This window comes from Danio rerio, chromosome 12 (genome assembly GCF_052040795.2).
Source record: "Danio rerio strain M-AB ecotype USA chromosome 12, GRCz13ab, whole genome shotgun sequence".
NCBI classification, from domain to species: domain Eukaryota; kingdom Metazoa; phylum Chordata; class Actinopteri; order Cypriniformes; family Danionidae; genus Danio; species Danio rerio.
In genome coordinates, this window is record NC_141032.1 from 12,513,465 (window position 1) to 12,533,138 (window position 19,674).

Below are 19,674 nucleotides of genomic sequence, written 5' to 3' on the forward strand. Positions count from 1 at the left end.
CAGTATTTTTTCCCTGACCCTCTATTTGTAATTATGCAAACCAGTAGCATGTGACATTCATATCAAAGTGAAACCAAGTTTTCTCTGCCTGCTTTTAGTTCTTGTTGATCTAAATGAGGTCTTTTTCATTATGTGTGTGTGTGTGTGTGTGTTTGTAGGGTCTGGGCTTGCTCATTAATCTGGTGGAGTACAGTGCGAGGAATAGACACTGTCTGGTGGAGCTGCAGATGGAGGGAGGTGAAGTCTGGGACTCCATGTGCGTGTCTGACAAAGATGAGTTGCAGACAGAGAGATCTCACAGTGCCATTGCTGCTTTGGTGAAGGTAAAAACACACACGCATACACAGAAAAGGCAACTTCTTAATGGCCAATGCAAAGCACGTAATAGTGTAAACTAAATTTTAAAAAATGCTATGATGCTTAGGTTTTCAATGTAGCCTTTCAAGTGAAACTTGTTTACAATCTAAACAAAGAATTAGTAATAATATTAGTGGTGGGAAATTTTAGGGGAAATGGAACGACAATTCCAACCTGACGACGGTAGAGATTACTAAGTCTTTGATCTCGTTTTATGCTTGAACAACTAAATGAATGCTTAAGTCCATTTAAATTAATGTATTATAATTGCACTACAACATTGATGCTGTAAAAAGATCCGTATAAAATAAAAAACAATAACATTAAGCTTTCACCAGGAGTTTATCATTGGCTGAAAAACTCTAGCTGTCCATATACGCCATTGGTTCTCAAACAAAAGGCAAATAATTGGTTTCTCTCTGTTTCACCATTAATAGCTTTTCCTTCAACGAGAGCATGCAGCCATGTTGGCGGAAGCAGAGACGGATGACTTCATCAATGATGCGCCGAAGCCCCAATTGGACCAAAGCGGAGAATGGAAAGAGACCAATGAAGAGATCCAATGGGTGGCTTCAGAAAACAACAGCACAGAGGAAAAGAAGAAAAAGGAAGAGGATGATGAAGAACTTGATCTCAATAAAGGTGGATACTTTCACTCACCCACTTGGCAAAAACATATTTTTTTACCCACTGTGGTTGGTGATATTGTCCCCTCTATGAGTCACCTTGATGGGCATTTAATCTCAGATTTATGCCTTGCCACATCAAGTCGATGGCTGGCTGCCTGCCAGAGCTGGGCTGTCATTGAGCTTCTTTCAGCCCAGTTTTTGCAATAAGTCCTCTTCTGTCGACACTGCTGATGGCTTTTTGGCCTATTGAGTATATTGAATCAGCACTAGAAAGGTAAAATCACTCTGTGTAGCTAAACAGTGTCCAGGAATTAAAACAAAAGTGATAAAAGCTATTAAGTGACATAGTGAAGTGGACAATAGCATAATGCCTTTTACTTTTTAGAAATTAAAGCATCATTGCAGAAGAAAATATACAAATAAATCCTGTACTTCCATATAAACATATCCATTTTCTCAAACCCTTGATCATTTTCAGTTTCTTAAAAGTCCAATGAAATTAAACTTTGTTTAGATATTAGTTTTTTAGGATATCTATAAGCTAGTGCATAACAAAAAAGTGAAATAAATGTGTTTGGGAAAAATAAAACTGATACAAATGTCTAAAGTTTGCAGCTTTTCACTTCCACCTAAATGGTTTTATTCATGTCACCTCATACTAGTTTCTCACCAAATATTGACCAATCATATACTCTTTAGTATCTGACATGCCCCGCCCCCTTCAAGATGCTTCACATTTGGTGCATTTGATCTTAACCACACTCATTGGCAGAGCGGTGATAAAACCAATCACTATTGGATATTTTTTTTAAAGGGGAGGAGCTACACTATGTAGACACCTCTCTTTACGTTGTGGTTGAGATTGTCAAACATTCAATAAAAAGCACATTTCAAAGCACTTCAAGAGACCTTTAGGCATTGAAATTTCTTATATAAAGAGGATCACGTCACACTGAAGGGTAAAGGCAATATACACAATTCAATAACACTAAATTACCTTTTCAATTGAATTAAGCTGCATTCCAAATTGCACACTATGCACTATGTACTTATGCACTTACATACTCACCAGCACAGTATATGTATGTAGTGTCATCCCAAGTGAAATTTTTTTTTTTTTAACTAAGCAGAAATTTAAGCCGTTTTCCTGATGACGTTTGACGGTTACCAAATTAGTCAAACTAGTGAAATAAATAAAAGCACCAAATAATATCTGCCATGAGTATAACCGCATTCACCATCTGGAAGCGGTATGATTACTCTCGTAGGAGAATTTTGTTCATATAGCTCCACCTTCCAATTTCACCCCGATAGCTCCACCTTTTCCGCCACATGAGCAAAGCAGCGGCTGCTGAGTTCGTGAAGTTTCCAACATTTCATTCTTCATTTTACCGGTTGAATGAGTGTATCATCCGGGTAATTATAGTGCACTTATTATTTTTAGAGTTTTCAGTGTAAACGCATTACTTACCTTATTTATACTACAAAAGGGCGTTAAATAGTTCAGAAGTATGCAATTTGGGACACACCTATAATCTTTTATGCGTGTACTCACCTTGAACTGAGCCCTAGTACAGTTGTCACCCACTCCCCTAACCATAGGTGGGTTGAGTATCCAAAATCTGCTCTCAAATAAAAGTACAAGTACTGGGGGAAATCTTTACTACTGTAAAAGTAACAATCTTAAAAGTTACTCAAGTAAGAGTAAAAAAGTATTCGATTAAAACATTACATTAGTCGCAGGACTCTCAGTTTGTTTGGTTTTGTAGAAAAAGGTCATGTAAATTGGTTAGAATGAACCTTTCTTCATGAAGGTTTGTTTTAGGGTTTTAATGTTCACAAGATGTTTGTCTGCTTTTAGAGTAAATGAGGGAATATACTTGGTCGTGTGAAATTTGGTATTACAATAAGATAAAAATTGCCAAATAGGCATAACTTTGACACCTACCACTACATGTTTTTTCAGGTTGCAGCTGGAATTTGAGTATGTTGTGATGTCGCTCGGTGTACAACGTGAATCGCATTATAAAACTATTCTTTTAGACTATTCATCTTGTTGTGAATACAGATACTTTGAAGCCTGGTTTATACTCGACACGTCCACTAGTTCGCTTGAGTGCGTGGTGAATATGACATCATCACTGTGTTTGCAGAGGTTCCCTTTGGGTGCGCGCAACATAATTTTGGCTGGCGGAGCGCATGATTTTTTTTTTTTTGGATAATTAAGCGAACAGTTTGGGCGGCACTACGCTTCATTTGAGTTCAATATGAACCACTTTGAATGGATTAATGGATGTCTGAAACAGGTACAACTGTACAGACATCTTTGTAATCCAAGATCATAGATATAACCAGATGACCAATAATTCTCGGCTAGAAATTGCAACAGCTGTGAGAAAGGAGTAAAGGTTTGTTAAAAAGTTTGGCAGAGTGGAGACCCAGGTACACAATTACAGAAATATGTTTTTCCACCATTCATAGGTTTAGCACTGATGTTGGTATTACAATTTTGAATTTAAAACAATTGAATCGTTAAACAACTAAAATTAAAGAAAATTTAATTTTCTTAAAATTACAAATAAAAAAAATTTACTTTTTTTGCTTTTATTCTTGCCATAATAAGAAATCTTTTTGTAGAGCAACCCATGTACTTTTGTAATTAACTTTTTAATAAACTTTAATAGGTAGAGCTTTCCGACATATGAACAAAAGCAAGTGACTTATCAAAGTTTGATAAAAAAAATCTTGAATTGTTATAAAAATCTTTATAATAATTAAAACAATTTATTAAAATAAAAAAATAATTAGTTTAAAAATACTGAATGATATTAATATGATGTAATTCCGAAAACCTTCTATTTATGTGTTTTTCGTTTGACGTTACGGTCCGTTTCTTTTGACCGCCCCCCTGTCGTTTTAAAGAATATCACAACGGTGAAAGTATAAAAACCTCGCTATTTCATGAGGTGCGCACACAGTCAGCAGAGGTGCATGATGTGGTGCCAGGCGAAAGTATAAATCCAGCTTGAGACTGTGGGTGATCTGAACCAATTAACTCTTTAGCCACGTCTTTAGCACTTCTTTTGCCATCATTCATTCCAACATGTGCTCTCTAATCAAAAGCTTGCAACATGTCTCAATAGCAACCTCTTGTGACACAACCTCTCCAACGTGGCACGTCGCTATGTTAGCGAAGAAGTCATATCAATCATAATTACTAATACATTTAAAATTTGAGCCGGAGCATACTGTGACTGTTCGAACAATGGAGATTTCTTGTTGTGTAATATTACGAGTCGTTTGCTGTTTAGCGAGGGGTTTGTATCTTTGATAAACTATGATAGGAATGACTTACAAATGCATATGGAACTGTCCCTTAAAAAAAGAAGTGTCCCCACATCTTCATATTCATGCTCGGGCATGCTTTGCACTCACACTACATGCATACCGACTGAATCGCACTCTGGCCCACCAACTGGGTTTTTGGGGGCAAACATGCCCAGACATGATCTTAATTGTGATACAATTTAACAATATCACTGTTTTATTGCAATAATTATTTATTTTAACCCATGGCAAACACAAATAGCAGTAGAAGTTTCTTTGGAAATGAAGAATCATGAGCATACATTTTATTCAAGTTTCTTAAAACTTTATTGAAATTATTGTTAGATAACCAATATTCCTTTTTTATTAGGTTAGAAAGTTTTAAATGATGTAAAAGAAAAAAAAAATATTGGTTGCACGTTGTTTTGCCTAATCTGTGATGTCATTTCTGTCTCCAGCGCTTCAGCATGCTGGCAAGCACATGGAGGACAGTATTGTGGCGTCATACACTGCACTGCTTTTGGGCTGTCTGTGCCAGGGGAGCCCTGTAAGTAACTCATATTTACCACAACATTTTCTCTTTTTTAAATCTCTCATTTATGAATTGAATCCATCTACTTGCGTTTTCCTCAAGGTATAAAGAGTATTGTGAATTATTAATGGCAGGTATGCATTTAGCTACAACAAGAGTGCAGTTTGACTCAATATTTTTTTCACTCTGCAATAAATGCTGGCTGGTGCCCTCAGCAGTCCAAACGATGCCTCTTCACTTTAAGGTCAGGACAAACCTGAACCAATAAGAGCAGAGCTTTGTTGTTAATATTCCTTTGCGAGGTTTGAGTGTTGTTTGTCTAAATTGCTGTTTTCAAGTTTCAGCCAGGTATCTGAAGAAAAGCCCCATGTTGTGTTCGCCAGTATTAATGGCTTTATTTTCCGAACTTTAATAGGTGGGCAGAAGAATCCGCTGTAATTGACTCTTCTGTTTCTCTTTCATACCACTGCATTCTGACTGATGTACACGGCCATTATCTGTCTCGCCAATAACCGCTGCCCAGACACAAACACAAAAAGAGACAGCATTTATACTCCGTTTATTTCACCCACTTTTCCGTTTGGATGCATGCTTGCTCACTTTGAGTGTCAAGTCCGATTCGTATTTAAACACACAAAAAAAAATAAAAAATAGACAAATTGACTCAAAGGAGAATTTCTTTTGGAAGCCGCATTGTCCTGTTTGCAGTTTAGATTTATGTTTGGGGCCACGAGTGCATCGGAAGGAGGGAAATATTTTATTTGGATGTGTTTTTGAAGATTGAGTACCATGGAGACTTGGAGCGCGCTGAAAAAATGATGGCCAGTGATGCAGTGCTGCTGCTTTGATCAACAGAGACTTGCTTTTAAAATCTCCAGACTCCCTTTCAGCGCCGGCCTGAAGTGTACTATAACCTCGGAGGAGGAATGGGCTGCTAATGCTGTGTTTCTCTTTCAGATGAATGTGACTACTGTGAGGGAAAACCTGCCAAAAGGGGATTTTTCGGTTATGACGGAGATGTTGAAGAAGTTCTTAAATTTCATGAACCTTACAGTAAGTGCACATGAGTTTTTGCCAGTATAACATGCATTTTAGATTGAGTGGACAGTACAGTAGTCAAGAAGCCAGACATTGTGATGTCATTTTTAAATAAATGCTAATACAATCATTATGATGACTATTTCAGTTTACGGATAATTTTAAAGGGCCATGAAACCTCCGATGGTGTGTACAGTGTTAAATTTTAGATTTAGCGGACATTTGTGCTGAACACGCAGTGAATGCAACGCATCGAGATTCGGTGTACTTTTTTACTCTTCAGCCGTTTGCATTCCCGGCGGTCACAAAAGCTCCCTGTCATCTGACAGCAGAATGTCTTGAGTGATTGACAGCTAATATAAACCAATATAGCGGCAGGGAAGACCGATTTAGCAAGTTTTTAGAAAAAAAACAAAAAACAAATCGCACTACAACCATTATATGCAGTCGCACAAATGCTCCCAAATACATTGTGGTCGCATAGTTTAAATTTCAGGCACATAAAACTAATACAGTTGTGTAGGATTTTTACCGCATTTCAGCTTTCTGATACTATTCTCTGCATCTACCAAGTGCATCTAAGTTACCAAGAAATGCAGAGGATTTTTTCTCTCTCATACAACCTACAGTATCAAACATTACATTAATTACACTCTTCCAGCAGTTCATCGCATCCAACATCTCGTTTGTCACAGGGGGCATGCTGGAAATTTTCTTAAATGAAAGTAAAAATGCCCAACTGCAGTTAAAGTCGAAAAATAAATAATTTGTCAAATAATTCTATTACTGATGTCTAAGTAAACGTAGTCACTGTCTATTTCCCCTTCGTCTATGTGTTGCCGCTGTGAAAATCAGCGCATACTCAAACTGAAACTATCCTTTTCATGCAAACCTTTCCCTCTTTCGCCACTCAACACTCCCACCTAAACAAAGCAGGACTTGACTGACTTTTATCAACCTGGAGATGACAGGGAGGGGTTTCATGGCCCTTGAGGGCGTACTCGCACTATGCTATGTGAACCAGGCCCGTTTATTGGATCCTTTGAGAAGTCTGTGCTCTGAATCAGGCTCGGGCACGGTACAGTTGGCCGACCCTGGCCCGGTTGGAAGAGGTGTGCCAAAGCGTGGTTCACTTGGGCTTTGGCACAGTACGCTTGTAGAGTGAGTGCACTTACTGTGAACGCAAACTGTCCTAGATTTTTAAAGACACAAACCCCTCACTACACGACAGCTGCACCTTCAGCAAACCTCCTAATTTCTGCAGCACAAGGACTTTACGATTGGTTATGAGCGTCAAAAGTGGCTGTTCTGTAATATCTAGAACAATATTACTCAAGAAATCTCCACTGTGCTGAGAGACAGAGCTTCCTTAACTGAACAGCTCATCATTGATGATGTAAGCGTGCTCAGGCCCGAATGCAATATGAGTGCGGGCGGTCAGGGGAGACGGTAGGGTGGACAAGCGTGCTTCGGCCTGGTTCAAGGCAACTGTACATAGTGTGAGTACGCCCTTAAAAACTAAAAGAATACTGCTGACACTACTAACTAACTTTGCCATCTGGAGAAACATAAATAAAGAACAATGATCACACACTTACCAAATCCATAGAGACAGGACAATCAAAGCAAACTGGAACGCATCTTTTTTTAAAAGAAGATGAGTGGCAAATCCAGATTTCATCATTGGCAGATTCAAAAAGCTCTCGGGTAAAACAAAAAGTTCCATACAAACATACTGTTGTTGCGTGTTAGCAGACCACTGTAATCCACACATGTGGGTCCACACATAAGCTGCAGCACATTTATAAACCATTTATAAACGCAACACTGACGACCCATGTCTCCAAACAATTCTTCTACTACTTGTGTGAATTACGGTTAAGTACACAATGTGCTATCTCAAAGAGTTATCAAAGCTATATCAAGCATATTAATGAAGTTGCATCTCGTTCACAATAAAGCGTGCTGATTGGTTTGAACCAAGTCTTTTTCATGAATTAATGAACAGTTGTGCTGAAAACTCAGTGACGTCACTTTGTACAGGCCGGTACTAACAGACAATCTCCATGCTGAAATTTACTCAATAATCTCATTGCCCTTTAATATCTGTGCTGCTATGTTAATAGAGTATTTAAAAAATAACATAATTTTGTAGTCCAACACAAAGTTAGCAGAACTGTTCTTTCAACATAAAGCAATACAGTTTTTTTCCCCCAAAGTCCTCTGGGTTATTGCAGAAAATAAGCTTTGTGACCAGAAAAGGTTTATGATTTCTTCAGTTTCATTCATCTTCACAAATGAACACAACTAAATGGAATGTTGCAGCCTAAATGTAGTCGCCTGAAGCAAAAAGCTAAGTTTGTATGAGCATGAGTATAAACAAAATGAGCTTGGGAATGTATAATAGTGACATTTAACAGCTGCCTTTCAAGACACAAAGTCTTAATCACATAAAAACAACTTGCCTTGGCAATATATCTTATTTTAAGGCATTTAAATTCAACTTGAACTGGAAGTTCCTGTATATTGATGTGCTTCCAGCTGAAACTAAATATTAGCCGCATTTCCACTATTGGGCCAGTGCGAGCCAGGGCTTTAATCGGGCCGGGGCGGGCCAATAGCCCGCGAGGTTGAGAAATGAGGCCGAAATCATGTCGAGTTTCCACTGACGGGCTAATAGCTCACAGCGCGTCACGCAAACACCGCCCACAGAACGTCCCCGAATCAAACGTCACACAACCCGCCTACTTCAGATAAAGCACACAATAGAATCATCACGAAACGAAACCATTAAAATGAAGACAACCGAAACAAACAAATGACACGTTACTGTACAGCAGTACATTATATGTCTATACGCACTGACCTGTGTATTTCCATTTATTACATTTGTTTACTCGCCGACCGACTGTGCATCGACTGCTCTCGCCGAACGCAGGGACCCATCACAGAGAGCGCACACATCCATAATATAAAGCCACAGAAATTCTCCTTTATAGCTCGATATTGCATGTATTTTATAACATCCTCGTTTTGATAGAAGTCATGTTAAGTGTTTCAGCATAAGAGCGAGTAGCCTTAAAAAATATAGCCATATTTGTTGCGCTCGGCAGCTATTCACTAAAGCTCTTCATTTAAAGTTTCATTTATAAATTTAACCACGTCATATAAAAACATAAACAGTTGTTTGAGTTTATAGAACACATTTTGTGTTTGGACTTTCCCCCATATGCGTTTAAAGCAGCGAGTGCTGCGCAGGACTGAGTGACAGAAAAAAAAGGTATAGGCTAGATTCTGCTTTCACTCACCCAAATAATGCTCTGTTTTCGCGATTTGATTAATATCATCATATCCAAATACTTTATAAATAATATTTCAAACCTTCTCTGGTGTTAATTGTTTTTATAAAATATCGAAAATCTTTTTTTTTTCAGACAGGTCTTTGTATAATGAAAGTTATAGGCTATATGTGGCTTTAAAACGGTTCGATTTATGTATTGTATATAGGCTACCTACATATAGCTAGCTTTTGTTTATTTTATATTGGTTTATTTATTTAATGTGATTTCATATTTATCCGAAATTTGTAATTCTTTAAATTATATTTCATTAAAGCTTAGGCTATTTATATCAAGATATGACACTATATTGTTTAAAGTCTATGAAAGTGGGCACGTATTTTGTTAAGTTTTCTTTCTGTTGTATTTATATTGTGTATTATCACCAAAATAAATAAAGAAAAAAGCCGCTCGCGGCATAACAGAGCTGTGAAGGAGCGCTTTAGCCCGGTCTCACACACACATACAGGCATCTAAACGCGCACAAACAAACATTTTAAATTTGACAAAAACTCTCGAAAACCTTTACTGTCTGCTGTGTCTTTAATATGGTGTAAAGATTATTATGCGTTATTGAAACATAAAGGAGGATGCAGCAAAAAACGTCACTATAAATTAAAACTACTTTATTATTTTATGCAGCAGCCTTACATTTAAAAGGGAAACATAAGGGTGATCATACGCAAAAAGACCCCAGCCTATAAGGCTAGATGTTTTCTTTCCCTTATTTCTTTGGCGCATGTACTCATGTGCGATCAGAAAACTGCCCGCCTCTCCTTTCACTCCGCCCCGAAGCCCCAGCTGGCCCTCCTTGGCCCAAGGTATTCGGCGGGCCGAAAAAGGCCGGCCGCTGGCCCCAAGAAAGCCCCGCTTTGGCCCGATTAGGCCCCGGAAGTGACAGTGGAAACGCCACTGGCCTTGGCTCGCCCTGGCTCGCTCGCTTTAGGCGCGATAGTGGAAACGCGGCTATTGAGTAGGGAGCAGGACTTTTTTGAGCATCATTCCCTTATAGCAAACTAACAGTGAGAGGAGCGTGGTTAAGAATATTGTGACAAAAGTTACAGACATCAACAGAGAAAAACCGCAAGTATAAACACAAAAACAAGTGGTCAAACTTTGATTGAAGATTACCAAAACTATTTTTTTTTTCCAGTGGATTAACTTGCATGGATTAACTGTTCAACTAAAGAATAACAAGCACAGCTAAAAAAAAATATTAATAATAATTAATAATAAAAAAAAAAAATAGTACATTTTGATTTCACACAACCCTTTACCTAATATAAAGCACCGGGAGTGCCAGTTAGAATAAATCAAAATATCTATTTAATAGTTAAAGCTTTAAAATGTGTATAAATAAATCACAATTTAAATGAACTAATAATGAACAAATAAACAGACATATTTAAATGTGTTTATTTAAATTGTGTTTTTAATTAAGCTATAAAACAATGCTTTTATAAATAACTTTTAAATGTATAAATAGACAATTTTATAAATGTTTTAGTAAATTCATGTTTTAAAATGTTGATTAATCAAACAATAAAAGTGCATTATTAAATCATTTAAAATGCATATAAATGCACAATTTAAAAAGTTTTTTTTAAAGGTATTTTAAACGATTTAGTAATACACATTTGTATTGTTTGATTGATCAGAGTTTGAAAACTTGATTTAAATAAACATTATAAATATTTTATTTATTTGTACTTTTTAAAAAGGATTTATAAATGCATTGTTTTATTGCTTATAAAATGACATTTAAAAACACAATTTAAATAAACACATTTAAATATGTCTATTTAATTGTCCATTTAAATTGTTATTTATTTCTAACCAACACTTTTAGTCCTCCATAACCTAAAACCTAATTAATAAACACAGGTGAGATTAAAATGATTGAGCCAGAAGCTCATAAATGCAAACTTGTTTTGTGGTTTGGGACATATTTGTTAATTTTGGGATATCCACAAACCACACAAAATGTGTATTTTTAAACTTTTTTTTTTTACTTGAGAAATTAGCAGTTAATTATACATAATTAAAAGCAAGCTAAAGTAAACCTAGCCTTAGGTAAGTAGGTTTTAAAATCACACACTTACAAGGACACTTTAAAATAAAGTGTGATCTATGAGAGAACTTCCACATGTTAATTAGCTGAGAGGATGAATTGAAACGCCTTAATCTCAGAATGGCCAAAAATTGACTGATTAATTGACCTGTCACTAGAAATTATGCAGCATGAATATATAAAGATAAGTAGCTGATGTGTAAGCATGCTGTAATATCAATACTAATGTTTTGCCATATATATTTTTTTGCATTTTGCAAGGAAAACCCATATGAAAGTTATACTTATTGACTGACCAATTGTGCTTGTGTGTCCTTTGCAGTGTGATGTTGGCACCACAGGGCAGAAGTCCATCTCCAGGGTCATTGATTATCTGGAACACTGCTAGTGTGCTTAAGTGGAGCTCTACATGCAGACCTCAGCAAACCCAACACCATCATCAGCCAGTACCTCCCTCATTCAGACTGTAGAGAATGAAATTTTAAAGCACACACACACACAAACACACACACGCAGAACTCTATTAAACTGAGCTGTTTTGATTGAGTTTGTCACAAGCTGTTCATCCGTTTCGTCTTCAAATGTTTTCATCACGCCGCAATTGTGTTCCTCCCATCACAACCCTGCTTAATCTGCCGTCTATTGATCACTCTCCTTGGAAGGTTGTTTTCATTGGCTGAAATGGCGAGTGGCTCTGATAAAACTTGTTAAAGGAAGTCTCCCCCTCTGTTTGTTTAATTCCACTTTCAAATCTGTCAATTCAAAAGCGCTCCACACTGACCTCAACGTCTGGAGGATGAATCCAAACGCGGCATTCAAATTTTTTTAGACCTCTTTAAAATGCCGCGAAGACATGCCCTCCTGGTTCAAATCCATTCTCTTCACTTCGGCGTGTTCTCCCTTTGTGTTGCACAAATTCGTTTTTAATCGATAGCACTGTGTCGAAGGTCAGCGAATGAATAAATTACATCACTTTTCATTTAGCTGGGGCAGGAAAAGGGACAGCGGTTCTGGAATGCTTTAGTCGTCCAGACTCCTAACCGTGTAGTTCAAATGCCATAATGTTAACGACCCAGATTTCCAAATCTTACATGGCTTAAATTTAGCAGCGAAGCTCTATAAAAGCATACAAGTCGAATTATGCATGGCTGCATCTTCGTATCGTGCATGAGAGAAATTTGAATAAGTTCAAATGCCTTTTCCAAGCTATAGGCAATCTCATCTTTGGGTTTGGGTCATGGCTACATGGTTAAGTCAGGTTCTGCAGTGATTATCGTGAATGCTCTGCTACCTATGGTTTGGACATGATTAAAATTGCTGTGAGAATAATTGATAAATGTGGGACAGTATGCAACCTTGACTTTTTGTCGTCGACTGAGCCAACTTTCATTCAACATTTTGCTAATTTGTGTCATAAACATAATTTTTACTGCAAGATTGAATCTAGCACTTGATGTTTCGCTGATAAAGCCAGCAGATTGCAATTCTGACCCATAACGTTCTGCTCTTCTCCAGACTAAAAGTGTTTGTTTGCACCTATAACAGTCGCTTTTAATGATAAGCCCGTTTGATGTCAGATGCTCAGGTGTTTTGCTGCCGTTGTCAGTCTTTTCATGACTGGAATAACTAGAATTTTCAATATACACACCTTTGCAAAAGGGTCATTTGGTCCATCCCCAACAACCCCCCATCCCCCTTCACTGTTTAGCTGTTGCACTCTGTTACATCAAACACTATGATTTGTGCGTATTGGGTTTTGGGCACAGTCCTGCAGTGTCTGAGAGCTCCGAAAATCACAACGGGATTGAATTCACACAGCGGGGGACTGAATGCAGCAACACGAACTGTAAATACTTGTGTACATATTGGCTGTTGGAGAACTAGATAGACTACTTTTCTGAATCCAATCGTTTTATTTTATACCACGTTTTTCTCAGTTGTGTTTTTTTGAGACGAGTTATCGAAAACCAACTGCAGGAACATGATATTTGTACCAATTTCAAAATAATGTCTTTGGTTACTTGTACATAATTTTAACGCAAATAAAAATTGCTACTTTCAGTACTTTTTAAGGTTGTCGTTTTTGATAAGAATGTCAGTATAATAACATAGTTATATATATTCTCTCTCTTCTATCTCTGTCTATAGAGATACATACATGCATACATATACAGAAATGTTTGATCATTCTTCTAGAAGAGCGGTCAGGCTCTAATGCATGATGAAAGGTACTCTCTCTGCCTCTGCTCAAATTTCTCCCAAATGTGTCTAATTGGGTTGCGTTCAGGATTCTGTGCAGGCCATTCAAATTTATCAACACACTCATCCATGTTTTAATGTACATTGCCTGATGTAGTGGTGGCCAGTTATGTTGGAATAGGAAGGGCCATGCCCCAAATGGGCTATATGCACAGCTAATGTTTTTCAGCCAATAATAAACTTCCGAAGAAAGCTTAATGTGACTATTTTCAATTTTACAAGGTTCCTTTTACATCATTGATGTTGTAATTAAAATGCATTCAGTTAAATAGATTAAGGATTCATTTAGTTGTTCAAGCGTAAAACAAGATGAAAGATTGTGTAACCGCTAGTGCTGTCAGCAGTGACGTAGATATTTCTACCCCATCCCCGGTACTTAGATCATATATTAGCAAAGCCTTAACACTATGTCCAAAAAAGTGACGTGACCTCACCTCATGCTTAACACCACTGCCAGCCCGGTTTTAACTTAGCGTGATCATAAGCACCATCCCAACCCCACCCCCACCTCTTCACCTTGCACGATCATAACGCCCCATTCACACAGGGCTTCAGCTCAACGCTTGACAAAGGGCGTGTCTGAAGTTGGGGCTGACGCGATCATCGTAGCAGCATCAACCAAAGAAATTAGTCAGCAATCGGCTACTGTCTGAGCTGGTGTATTTGCATACAGCAATCTGATTTGCTGACGCTTCCGTCTGTGATTGAAAAGTTGAGCAATTGCCAACTTCCGCAGCGAGCAACGCCTCTGAAGCAGCGCCGACGGATCCACAATGCAGTTCGGCAACGCCTGACGTCAATGGAGCGTAAACACACCAACAACCCCTCACATCAACACCCACAACCCACCCCACCCTATTTTTTTTCCCCATATTTTGCACGATCACCGAGACCAACTGTCTTCATTTTATGGGTTCGTAAGCAAGACCAAACACCTCAACCCTCCGGTTATTTACTTCTAGAGGGCCCCACCTTTAATCTTGCTGGTGGGCCCATGCATTTGTAATTTAATGCAGTGCTTCTTGCTTGGTCTGGGACCCACTTTATATTGTAAATCTATTAGGCAGTGAAGATCACAGTTTTGTTTTTTGTTTTTTTGTTTTTTTAAATCAGACCTAAAACATGGCGATTTTTATAATGGAAAGACCGTTCACTGGAAGCCCTGGTGCTGGCTGGCTGAAATTAAATGTCTGTGCATATACACCATTGTTCCCTCATGTTGGGAGCATGAAATTTTTGCAAAATCTTCTTTCACTGGAACTATGGGGCCAAGATCTGCAACCCTGAAAAACAACCCCACACCATCATCCACTAAACTTTACCCTTGGCACAATACAGTCAGGCAAGTACAGTTCTTCTGGCAACCACAAAACCCATACTCTTCTATTGAACTGCCAGAAAGAGAAGTGATATTTCTCTCCAGAGAACATGTCGACCACTCTAGAGTGCAGTGATTGCATGCTTTACACCACTGCATCTGATGCTTTGCATTACACTTAGGGATGTAAGGCTATTTGGGATGTAAGGTAAGAAGCTATTTACGCACTGTTCTTGAGCTAATGTTTAAGGTTGCATGATGTTATGAGGTCTGTTGCTCTTGGCATGTTCTCACTTGGCTCTGCACTCTTTCACACATACACTTCGGCCAATTTAGCCTAATTCACTTATAGCGCATTATCTTTGGACTGTATGGGCAACTAAACCCAAGCGAACACGGGGAGAACATGCAAACCTCACACAGAAATGCCAATTGACCTAGCCGGAGCTTGAACCAGCAACCTTCTTGCTGTGAGGTGATCGTGCTAACCACTGCACTACCGTGATGCCCTAGATCACCTAATATCGCATGTTAATATCAAATATCAGTTGACTGTGAAATATTTATTAGTAAGGAAACAAGAGGCAACCTATCACCGTGCCATGCTTGAGCTCCTGAGAGCAAACCATTCTTTCACTAATGTTTGTTTGTAAAGCAGTCTTTGGGTCTGGATGCTTTTTTCGAACACCTGAGTTCAATGGTTTGTCGAGGTCTCCCAAAATCTTTGGCTATATAGTTTATCTGTACGTGATGATGTACATTTAGCCATTGTTCTTCTAGTATAATACCAGACAGGCTCATCAGCAGCCCAGTCTGAAACAAGTTGCCATGTTTTTGACAACAGGAATGTTTAAAATTGGGTGGAATAATTCTGATTTTCAACTACAAGATATGAAGACATTAGTTATTCTGACCATTGATAAACCATTTTTAAATTGCTTTTAAATCAAATATATAGTAGTCAACATTTGAAGTGAATCAAAAATGTTTTTTCAAAATTGTCCTAGGACAAGAATGGGCGTTGTTTAAAAGATTTAGGTTTAGACTTCGGGTTTACAACATTAAATGGTGTAAAGTAACTAATTACAAATACTCAAATTACTGTAATTGAGTTGTTTTTCTCGGGAATTGTAATTTATTAAGTAGTTTTAGAAATACTTTTACTTTCTCTTGAGTAAATTTTGGCGAGGCAGCGGCGCAGTAGGTAGTGCTGTCGCCTCACAGCAAGAGGGTCGCTGGTTCGAACCTCGGCTCAGTTGGCGTATCTGTGTGAAGTTTGCATGTTCTCCCTGTCTTCGTGTGGGTTGCTACAGGTGAATTGGGTAGGCTAAATTGTCCGTAGTGTATGAGTGTGTGTGTGGATGCTTCCCAGAGATGGGTTGCGGCTGGAAGGGCATCCGCTGCGTAAAAACTTGCTGGATAAGTTGGCGGTTCATTCCACTGCGGCGACCCTGGATTAATAAAGGGACTAAGCCGACAAGAAAATGAATGAATGAGTAAATTTTTATTGCTGTGTCTGTACTTTTACTTCACTACTTTCCTTCCACCTGCAGTCACTATTTTTTCTTGTCTATGAGGATTAGAAAAATCAGTGTTGTGATTCCTGTCCAATCAAAGGTAAATCACATCACAATAAACAACAGTACCTCAAGACATGGACACTATAAAATTGGAGCAGACTGGAAGCATTTAAAGCAGGGGTCACCAAACTTGTTTCTGGAGGGCCGGTTTCCTGCAGATTTTAGCTCTAACCCTAATCAAACCCACCTGAACATACTAATTAAGGTTTCAACAGGTATACTTGAAACACCCAGGCAGGTGTCTTAAGGCAAGTTGGAGCTAAACCCTGCAGGAACACTGGCCCTCCAGGGCCGAGATTGGTGACCCCTGATTTAAAGTGTCCAAGTAGACGTCCAAAATCTTTACACACGTTGACCCAGAGACTGTCTAGGTGCATGTCACTGATGAGAAGATGACGGATGTTTATGAAATGGCCTTAAACACACAGCACGCACAAGATGTCAACATGAAATCGGATTGATATTGTACTCCAACGTCGTGGAAACGTTGCAGTTTGTTTGGAAATGAAAATCAGGTAGACTTCACAATTCAATGCTTGATGATTTGTGGACGTTACCACTATGACATCTATCAGTTGTGGGATTTTAGTTATACCTGCAATAAATGTCAGTATTTGACGTCAATATGACATTGGTTTAAGATGCTGGCTCTGTTGGATTTTAATCACTTTCCACACAACCTACAAGCAACCAAATATCAAATCAAAAATCAAAATAACTTTGTTCTTAGACTCTGGCTAGACCAGGGGTGGGCAAACTCGGTCCTGGAGGGCCGGTGTCCTGCACAGTTTAGCTCCAACCCTAATCAAACACACCTGCTTATAGATTTCTTGTGATCTTGAAGACACTGATTAGTTTGTTCAGGTGTGTTTGACTAGTGTAGGAACAAATCTCTGCAGGGACACCGGCCCTCGAGGATCAAGTTTGCCCATCCCTGGTCTAGACACTGAATTTTGGTCACCTGACATCACAACCTATTAATGTCTTATGACATTGTGTGCCAGTGACACTGGGCAATAACTATGTACTACAAAATGTTACGTTTAAACAAACAAATGCACAAATTACAAGTAAATCATGAGCTTTTCATAGCGCAATACTCACTACTCGAGTACTTCTTAAAGGGCTACGCAAGTACTGGTACTTTTACTTGAGTATGATTTTTCGGTTCTCTTTCCATCACTGATAACGTTTAACTACTTTAGTGAAAGTTGATGATCCACTTCCAATGTTGACTGCTGTATAATTAATTCTAGGACTGTTATGATCAAATGTCAGAATAAACCAATTTGTCAAATTCAGGAATACTAATAATTGTAGTACTATAAACTCAAGACAATCTTTTTCTTATTTAGAAAATATTTATTTGTTAAGCAAAATATTTCACACACACATTTATTTCCTACTACAACATGCCCAAAAGATTGAATTAAATTTAGCAATTTTAGTATAAATTCACAAGAAATGAAACACTTCGAATATAAAAGCAAAGCTATTTTACACCATTGTTCCTTTCCAGACAGTGAGAGTCCACTAAGAGTTCAGCTGTTTTGTGGTCACTGCAAGTTAGGCACCCAAAATTCCCATTATATGATCTTATCCTACAGGTGGGATTGTTCTTGAGTTCTGTTTTGGTCTCTTCGGTCATAGGCAACCCCTTCGCGATGTCCTGATCCTGCATGGTCAAAGTCGGGTACGGGGTTTCTGGGTCACAATCTTTGTCCTCCAGTAGCTCACTCAGGGTGCTGATGTAGATCTGTGCCATCTGAAGCGTCTCAGACTTGGACAGCTTCCTGTCACTCTCCACATTAGGAATAACACTCCTCAGGCGGTCGAAAGCCACGTTCAAGCCCAGCATCCTCCTCCTCTCTCGGGCGTTAGCGGCTAGTCTGCGACGCCTCCGGGCTCGGGCGATAGAGCTCTGCTCTTCACTGGGATATGAAAGGCCAGTGAGCCGGAGCTGGACGAGTGCGCAGGGGTCACAGCTCGCCCTGTCCTGCAGCTGCTCCTCTCTCCAGCCCATTGGGGCTTTAGGACACTGCTCTGAGTGCGATCTGTCAGTCTCTCTCCAGATAAACTGGCCAAAAGGGGTGTCCGGATGGGGCATGGTGAGCGCTAGAGTCTGATCTGAGGCATCAGAGAACAGCAGAGCTGTATTTATTGAGGGGCGGGTGTGTGAGGGTCGTGTGCGCTGAGAAATGAATAGAAATGAGTCTCTTTGATAATGACCACAGGGAGTCTATTAACTCAGTTCATCAAAAGTGGATTAGATGCGTATGAGTGATCACTGACGGGCCTCCTGACACTCGGAGGTAAACACAGATTACTGCTGCTTAACAACTACACTAATGGCAATAAACAACTGTATTTGTTGTACTCTACATACTTCATTTGGATTCTGTTTGTAGGATGTTAAAGTAGAAGTTCTGCCTTCAAAAGTGAGAACTAAGAAGAAGAAAAAACACTTGGCTGTTTAGGTGTAGTGTCAGGAATTGTACTGTACTTTAAAATTTAGGACTTTTTATTCTTCCATAAGTAAAAAAACAAGGCTTTATTTGGTCTTTTTTTGTTACCTGTTCCATTTCAGTTAGTTATTTAAATGCACCTTTGAGATGTGAATTACATTTAATACTTGATTTGGCGTTTCTTAAACTTTGCCCCTAATATTTGTTCTTATTTGTTTCAGACTCTAGGTTATGTCAACAAAACAGATCAATAATGTGACTTAAAAATAATCGATAATTATTATATTAATAATTATATTAATCGATAAATAATTAATATTCTTTAAAAAAATACTATATATATATATATAGTGCTCAGCATATATAAGTACACCCCTTATAAATCTTTTAAATTAATATTTTTCAATGGAAAGCTATATATTATTATATTTGTGCATATAGATTAGATTAGTCTGTACTGAAGCCAAATCTGGACATAATCTAACAAAAAAAACTTACGATAACGGTCTAAAAACTAGTACACCCAAATTTATGTTATAGAAAAATATTAAATGCAAATCAAAAAAAAAGAGGAAAAATCAAGAGAAGCAAGAAAAAAAAAGAGTTTTTGTAGGTTGTAATTTATTTTTGTAATATTTTGCTTGAATTTAATTTTATTATCTTTTGATTTCTAAATATGTTTGGTGACAAAAATATTATTTTAATGAATATATGTCTGTAATATATCTGTATAGTAAATCTGTTTTGTTTAAATGCACCA

General features: G+C 38.2%; 2 protein-coding genes across 2 annotated transcripts in view; one reads left to right on the forward strand and one right to left on the reverse strand.

Moving 5' to 3' along the window:
• Positions 1-13,356, forward strand: part of waplb (WAPL cohesin release factor b) — a 119,738-nt gene extending 106,382 nt beyond the window's left edge. Inside the window, exons 16-20 of the mRNA XM_087275945.1 lie at positions 159-323; positions 795-999; positions 4,772-4,860; positions 5,803-5,898; positions 11,615-13,356. Of these exons, the coding sequence (XP_087132071.1) occupies positions 159-323; positions 795-999; positions 4,772-4,860; positions 5,803-5,898; positions 11,615-11,680 (621 nt within the window). The 3' untranslated portion in view covers positions 11,681-13,356. The remainder of the gene's footprint in view (positions 1-158; positions 324-794; positions 1,000-4,771; positions 4,861-5,802; positions 5,899-11,614) is intronic.
• A 1,311-nt stretch (positions 13,357-14,667) lies between these two features.
• On the reverse strand, positions 14,668-18,578 carry atoh1c (atonal bHLH transcription factor 1c). The gene has a single exon (XM_087275959.1). The coding sequence runs from the start codon at positions 18,554-18,556 to the stop codon at positions 17,942-17,944; it is 615 nt and encodes a 204-aa protein (XP_087132085.1). The 5' UTR covers positions 18,557-18,578; the 3' UTR covers positions 14,668-17,941.
• Between the last annotated feature and the right edge of the window lie 1,096 nt (positions 18,579-19,674).